The sequence below is a fragment of the Hakea prostrata genome, chromosome 8 (assembly GCF_041222555.1).
Source record: "Hakea prostrata isolate BN-2017 chromosome 8, UWA_Hpros_2, whole genome shotgun sequence".
Taxonomy (NCBI): Eukaryota; Viridiplantae; Streptophyta; class Magnoliopsida; order Proteales; family Proteaceae; genus Hakea; species Hakea prostrata.
In genome coordinates this window covers 48,205,602-48,213,382 of record NC_142607.1, presented here as the reverse complement: position 1 = coordinate 48,213,382, position 7,781 = coordinate 48,205,602, and the positions used below count along the sequence as shown (strand labels likewise).

General features: G+C 41.6%; 1 protein-coding gene across 1 annotated transcript; it reads left to right on the top strand.

Moving 5' to 3' along the window:
* Nucleotides 1–4,269: 4,269 nt before the first annotated feature.
* Nucleotides 4,270–4,971, top strand: LOC149008310 (uncharacterized). The gene has a single exon (XM_089167223.1). The coding sequence runs from the start codon at nucleotides 4,270–4,272 to the stop codon at nucleotides 4,969–4,971; it is 702 nt and encodes a 233-aa protein (XP_089023349.1).
* The last annotated feature ends 2,810 nt before the right edge of the window (nucleotides 4,972–7,781 follow it).

Genomic DNA, 7,781 nt, shown 5'->3' with positions numbered 1-7,781 from the left:
TAAAAATGATTTTTAGATTCTTTAGCCTAAAAAAGAAGGAATTTAGACTAGATCTGTAAACGGATCGGATTCGGCTCGGATACACCAATATCCAAATCCGAATCCGAATTTGGCAAAAATTTAGAGAAGATATCCAAATTCGAATCCGGAACTTTATCGGATATCCGATAATAATCCGAATCCGATAAACTATCCAATTATTGATTGGAGTTTCCCTTGGATGGACGAAGTCGCTGCTGTTCGGCTTCCGAGTTCGAGTTATTGTCATTTTTTTAATTTTTTTATTTTCGATTTACAATTTCCGGTTACCGATTACCGGAATCCGAATCCGATTATTAGCCATTTTTGTGAAAATGTTTAATACTTTACTCTAACCGGATAATTTTTTATTTCCGAATACCGGTATCCAAATCCGATTATCATCCCTTTTCAGAGAAAAAAATGTTGAATACTTTACTCTATCAGGATATTATTCGATATGATAAGCAATTATCCCAATCCGAATCCGAATCCCGGTTGCTTAACGGATACGGATACGGATATTTTCCGATAAGAAATTTTTTTTTTACAAATACCCTTAAACGAATACGAATGCGAATTCAAAGGCAGATTTCGGCTATCCATTTACAGGTCTAATTTAGACTCCACCAAGTTGGTAAATGGGCTTGAGATGAGATTCACATGGAACTAGATCAAATCAGACCCAAGATAAGTTCGAGCCAAGGGTTATTAATTTGATGGGTTTGAAGTCGATACCGGTCTAGCCCACATGCAAAGTGAAAATAGCTATGATCCAAACTTGATTCATGCAGAGGTATAAGATTTGTCCATTCTGGTTTCGAGAATTTTTTTTTTGGGGGGGGGGGTGTTGCTTATTATTATTTTTTTTAATTTGTATTGTAGCCTCGGTTTCTTTGTCTGAATAAATAGATTTTTTAACCAAGGAGAAACAAAAGATTTCAGCCAAATGGTTGTATTTGCACTCAACTGCAAAGAACTAATTTAAAAACCATAGCGCTTCTTCTGTATGGGGTTTCTCACTGCCTTGGAAGTCTTCCATTACCTGTACATTACTATGGGAGGAGGAGGAAGGACCTTCTGGTGTGGTCAAGCAGTCTTGTCCTCCTGAAGGAAGTTGGGACATCAAAAACGACCCATTTTCACCTCCCTGGCACCCTTGAAACTGCATCTCTTCTTCTTTTGCATGGGATTTCTCACTGCAGGGAACCGGCTGGAAATCTTCTCCGTTGAGTGCAGCAGTGGAAGAATCTTCGTGCGAGGAGGATGACGAAGGCCATTCTAACGTGGAGAAAAAGTCCATATCGGAGGAGGAGGGTGAAGGCCATTGTAATGTGGAATAAAACTCTCTTAGATCTTTGAAACCAAATTCATCCAGACGAAACTCTTCATTCGAAACAAAAAACCCTGCTTCCATCTCTTCTTTCTTTCTTTCTTCTTCTCATTCTCACGCTCACAAATTCTTGTGAATTCGAATTAGGAAATCCACGCGCAAAAAATGAAGGTTTTTGCTTGTTTAGATGAATTTCGTTTATTCGATACCTTAAACCATTACTTCAGAGGTTCACAGGGGACATTAGAAACGACCCATTTTCACCTCCCTGGCACCCTTGAAATTGCAGCTCTTCTTCTTTTGCATGGGATTTCTCAGGGGGGGGGGGGGGGGGGGGGCGGGGAAGCCCGGGGGGAGGGGGAAGCCGGTTGGAAATCTTCTTCGTTGAGTGCAAACCCGGCACGCCCCCCCCCCCCCCCCGAAGAATCTTTGTGCGAGGAGGACGACGAAGGCCATTCTAACGTGGAGAAAAAAAGTCTATATCGGAGGAGGAGGGTGAAGGCCATTGTAATGTGGAATAAAACTCTCTCAGATCTTTGAAACCAAATTCATCCAGACGAAACTCTTCGTCCGAAACAGAAAACCCTGCTTCCATCTCTTCTTTCTTTCTTTCTTTCTTCTTCTTGTTCTCACGCTCACAAATTCTTGTGAATTCGAATTAGGAAATCCATGCGCAAAAAATGAAGGTTTTTGCTTGTTTAGATGAATTTCGTTTATTCGGTACCTTAAACCATTACTTCAGAGGTTCACAGGGGAGCTGAACTGCAAACAGGAAACTAAGAAAGAAACAAAACAACCACAATTTATGCACTTGTATAACTCTTTGAAGATGACTGTTTACGGAAAAGAATAGTTGTTCTACCCAATGTTGAATGATGTCTCCGCCTCCGGCGTGTTTGCTGTTAGCTTCTCCATTTAACCAATCCCTCCTCTCTACCGTATTTCGTTCTATCCACAAACCAATTAACCATGTCATTACCGAGACATCACACAACCTCTACAGGAACTTTAGTCCCGATTAAAACTTATGGACAGAGACCCACAACATCCTCAAACCAGTCATCTTCTCAGGTCACTTCTCCCAGATTGAAAAACAATTCGGATGAATCAGACGACGAAATTACTCTTGACGCAGCGGATGAGCTGAGAGTAGCAAGATCATGGGAAAACACTCTTGCAGGCTATGTGATGGAAGGCAGGAATTTCAAAAAGCAGGCAGTAACCGATGGTCTTATCAGAGCTTGGAATACTTGCCATAGAGTGGAGATCATTACATTGGAAGATAGGAAGTTTCTGTTCCAGTTTCAGCATCCCTTGGATAAAGAAAATGTGCTGAAAGAAAGCCCTTTGACAGTTGTTGGTAACCTCCTCATATTGGAACCTTGGAATGAAAGAAAAAATTGAGAATTTAAACTCGTGATTTTCTGGATACAAATACATTCTTTGCATGTTGAATTGTTGGACCCAGTGATCATTATGAAATTAGTAAGAAAAATGGGGGAAACTAGTTTTGTGATGTTGATCGAAGGTATGCAGTTTGGTACAAAAGTATCATATCTAAGAGCTAGAGTGTGAATCAACATTTTAAAATCTCTCCGTGCTTTCATCGAAGTCACCAGCTCCCAAGGACTATCAGTGGAAGCTGCAGTCAAGTATGAGCGGTTGCCGACCTATTGCGTTTTTTGTGGAAAAATCGGTCATGAGGAAGATCGGTGTATTAAGAAATTTGAAGAACTTAAATCTCACCGTGACAACCATGGATGTAGTGAGCTAAGTTTCTGCAGGGAAAGACCCAAACCGAAGTGCACACAGGAACTTAGGGGTATGACAACTGATACTCGTTTAGTCAAAATTGCTAAAGTAATGTTCACCAAACTCTACTCTGTTGAGAATGAAGGGTCCAGCTCGGAGGTTGCCCCAGCAGACGCGAGATCCGGCGACTGGAGATAATAGGGACGAAGAACTTCCTTTAGTTAATAGCGAGAATTCCGAGAAAAGAGCTATTGGTACGATGGAAAGCAGTCTACCCTGTGCCTCGACCAATACACGAGCCCAGAAATTTCGATTTTCAGCAGGACAAACCAGCAATATTGCCATTCTGTCGATAGGTATGAGGAAGCTTTATCTGATATCAATCCCTGTCTGTTATCTCTACCTTGTTTATCTTCTCCTGCAAATATTCAAACTGAGATGAAAGTTACCCTCAACCTTGATGCACAGAACCAGCTACCTCACCCCATCCAAGACTACCCTCGCAGCTGCCCAGATCACTCCCCTGCCATCATCTCCTTATTGAACCACTTGGCCAACTGCAACCTGACCCAACCCAGAGCTCTTGACATTCCAAAGTCAAATGTTCCTCCCTCTTTTAATGCTCAACAGAACCATCCTCCAATCCAATTAGCCATCACACCTCCACCGAATAACCCTCTGATACAAGATCAATATGTATCAAACTGTGGGCCCCCTGCTGCTCAAAATCACCCTTGCCCAAATAACTTGCTTTTTGGGCCCATATGCCCCATTCCTCAAAGCTTGGCCCATTCCCTGCAAGAGTTGGAAAATATACATTGGCCCAACCCAGCTCCAGGAAAAGAAAGAATTTGAATATTGCTGAGCCATCCAGAACGGTCTCTAAAGGCAGAAGCGGTCTCTAAAGGCAGAAGAGGTCGTCCAAGGAAGAAAATTGCAGACTTCTCAGAAGCATCTCTGCAACAGCTTGAGGAATGTGACCATTTTTTAGAATATGGACCCGTGGCGACTGGGGTTTATCAGTCCCATGGGTCCATATGAAGATCCTCAGCTAGAATTGCCAAGGTCTGGGGAGTACCAGGGCAATTCGGGCTCTCAAAAATCTCTCAGTCTCTAATCAGCCGGATATTATGTTCTTAGTAGAGACAAAAAGTCAACAATGTAAGATGATGATGGTTAAAAGGAAGCTCAATTTTGAAGACTATTTTTGTATCAATGCGGTGGGTTCGGCTGGTGGACTTGCACTTCTTTGGAGAAACGGCATTCAGATCAAACCAATTTCAGCTAATAAGCATGTTATGGATGTGGAAGTGACAGTTGAAGGTAAATCCTTTTTTCTCTCATGTGTTTATGGGGACCCTATTAAGCATCAACGACAAAAAGTATGGGATCAAATAATCAATATTAGTAGACAAAGAGCCGGTGCTTGGGTACGTCTGGGTGATTTTAATAGCTATCTAAGTTGGCATGAGAAAGCTGGTGGTAACATTAATGGAGGCAGGGATATTAAACAATTTCAAGAGATGATCTCTCAATGTGGTCTATTGGATCTAGGCTCGCATGGGCCTTGCTTCACATGGAACAAAAGGTGTAGAGGCTCGGCTAATATTCGGATCAAATTAGATCAAGTGTTAGCAAATGCTAATTGGAATTTGCTCTTTGAAGATGCAGCAGTAACCATCAACCTGGCTTTTTGCTCTGATCATAATTCTTTGCTCTTGGACTCGGAAGGTGGCAAATCAAGAGGGAATCGGCCGTTTCGCTTTGAGGCAATGTGGATGAGACATCCCCGTTGCAAAGAGGTGGCAGATTGTGGTTGGAGGACCAACGGAAATAGAGATGATACACCCTTTATGCCAAAGGACTGAGAACTGCAAGAAAGAATTTAAGAGGTGGAATAGGTTGGAGTTTGGTATAGTCCAAGAGAAAATTAAAGAGTTGAAAATTTAGATTAAGTTGATTCAGAAAAAGGCAAACTACAAGGATCACATGGATGAGGAAGAGAGACTGAAGGAGCTACTTGATGAGGAACTTGCTAGAGAAGAGGTGCTTCGGCATCAAAAATCTAGAATTGAGTGGATCAAATTGGGAGACAAAAATTCTGCTTTCTTTCATGCCTCTACTGTTCAAAGGAGAAAGAATTATAGAATTCTGAAATTGAAAAAAATGGATGGATCTTGGACTTCTAATGAGAAGCAACTTAATGATCTATTATTGGCCCACTTTAGGGGTGCTGTATCTTTTGAAGGCATCTCCCAAACAGCTTTATACCAAGCGTTGGACAAGGTTCAACCAATAGTTGAGGATGACCTGAATGTGTTGCTTTGCAGAATTCCCACGGATGAAGAGATTCATTCAACTTTAAGAGCTTTGGGCCCATTAAAATCTCCTGGGCCCCTTATTTTATCAGAGATATTGCGCCATCACTAAAGAAGAGATATGCAGAACTGTGAAGGAGTTTTTCTCTTCTGGAATTATGCCAAAAGAGTTGAACAGAACATTTGTTTGTTTAATTCCAAAATGCACCAATCCTGAGGCGCCAGAGCAATTCAAACCGATCAGCCTTTGTAGTGTGGCGGTCAAACTCATTTCAAAAATCTTTGCGGATAGGCTCAGAGACTCTCTTAAAGGTATCATATCTGATTTTCAATTGGCTTTCATTCCAGACAGGCTTATTTCTGATAATATCTATATGGCTCATGAAATTTATCATTATGTGAAACATCGAAAAAAAGGGAAAACAAATTTCTTGTCATGAAATTAAATATGAAAAAAGCTTATGACAGACTTGAATGGCCTTTTATAAGACTTGCACTGTTAAAATTGGGCTTCTCATTGAGATGGGTGGATATGGTCATGGAATGCACCACTTCAGTCTCATATACTCTTTTGGTCAATGGGGTGGAGAAAGATTCCTTTTGTCCCTCTCGAGGCATTAGGCAAGGTGACCCCCTTTCCCCCTTCATTTTTATACTTGGATCCTAGGTCCTTAGTTCTATTATAAGAGTGGCGGAAGACCAAGAATTAATCAGAGGCATCAGTGTTAAGAACAGGGCCCCCCGTGTTTCACACCTTCTCTTTGCTGATGATTGTCTAATGTTTTCTGAAGTTAATCTTCATTATATTAATCATCTCAAGGTGTGCTTGGATCTATATTGCCATGCTAGTGGTCAAGCGATCAATGAAAGCAAATCAACTTGTACTTTCAGTCCTAATACACCTCTCCGGTTTAGAAGGTGGTTTGCAAGAATTCTCAAGATCAAATATGGAGAAGGTCCATCAAAATACCTGGGGCTTCCATCAGACTTTGGAGTCAAGAAATCTGAATTATTTAAGGAGGTGGGAGAAAAAATCAGCAAAAGAACACATGGGTGGAAGGCTAAATTACTCTCTCAAGCCAGGCTCGAAACCCTCATCAAATCGGTAGCATCCACTATGTCTTCTTATGCAGGATCTCACTTTCTTCTTCTTGTGGCTCTACATAATGATGTAAGGAAAACCATTTCGAACTTCTACTGGGGGCAGAAAGGTGAGGAAAATAGAATCCATTGGATGTCTTGGTCCAGATTGTGCAAATCTAAGTCTAAAGGCAGATTGGGATTTCGGGACCCCTTGTTACACAATTGGGCCTTGCTGTCCAAGGTGGCCTGGCGCTTATGGGCTCAGCCAGAATCTATGTGGGCCAAATCCATGAAAGCAATTTATTTTCCAAATTGCAATTTTTTGGAGGCCCGAAAGGGTGCATGTCCTTCTTGGGCTTGGCAGAGTATCTTAAAGGGTAGAGAAGTTCTCTTGATGGGTCTGATTTCGTTAATTGGAGATGGATCAAACACCCCAATTTGGGAATCAAATTAGATTCCAAGCTTGTCTAATTTCAGGATAGCCTCATCTAAACCCAGTGGATGTGCACTACAGTGGGTATTTGACCTTATTGATCCCACTTTAGGGACTTGGAACAGGCGCTTATTACGACAATTGTTCACAAATCAAGAGATAATGGCAATCCAAAAAATCCAAATTGGCCGATTACCAGCAAGTGACTCTGTTATATGGGGTGGAGCTGCTCATGGCGTTTTTTCTGTGAAGAGTGCATATCACATGCTCTGCAACTGAAGGGATTCTCAAGCTCTGTTGTCCCCTTCATCATCCCGGCGGTGTCACAGATGGGAGGAAGTCTCTCCTAAATCATGGAAATTGGTATGGAAAGCTCATTGTTATCCAAAAATTCAAACTTTTTTGTGGAAGGCAATGAATCAAGCTTTAGCCACTGGGGAAAATTTGCAAATCAGACAGATAAAAGTGGATCCTACCTGTAGAAGATGCTGCAAAGGAATAGAGTCAATCGACCATCTATTGTTCAATTGCGATTCATCAAGGGCGATTTGGTTTGGAATGGGAATCTTGAACATTCTTGAAGCACAAAATCAAAGGTCTCTGATCCAGATCCTAAACAACTGGGGAAAGCTGAAATTTCCGGACAAAAAAGCGAATATGGAGGTTTTCAGCATTTTCGTGTTTACCTGCTGGTTTATTTGGTTAGCAAGGAATGATCTATGCTTCAAACTTCAAAGGCTCGGCTTGGACTCCAAATCATATCTTGGAGAGATCATGGAAAGCCTACCATGAATTTTGGAGTAGCTCTGCGTAGATCAGTGAGCCGAAATTTGTTGGAACAGGG

What these genes read in the sequence shown, in the direction of transcription:
- LOC149008310 (XM_089167223.1), top strand. Translation starts at nt 4,270, where the DNA reads ATGATGATGGTTAAAAGGAAGCTCAATTTTGAAGACTATTTTTGTATC.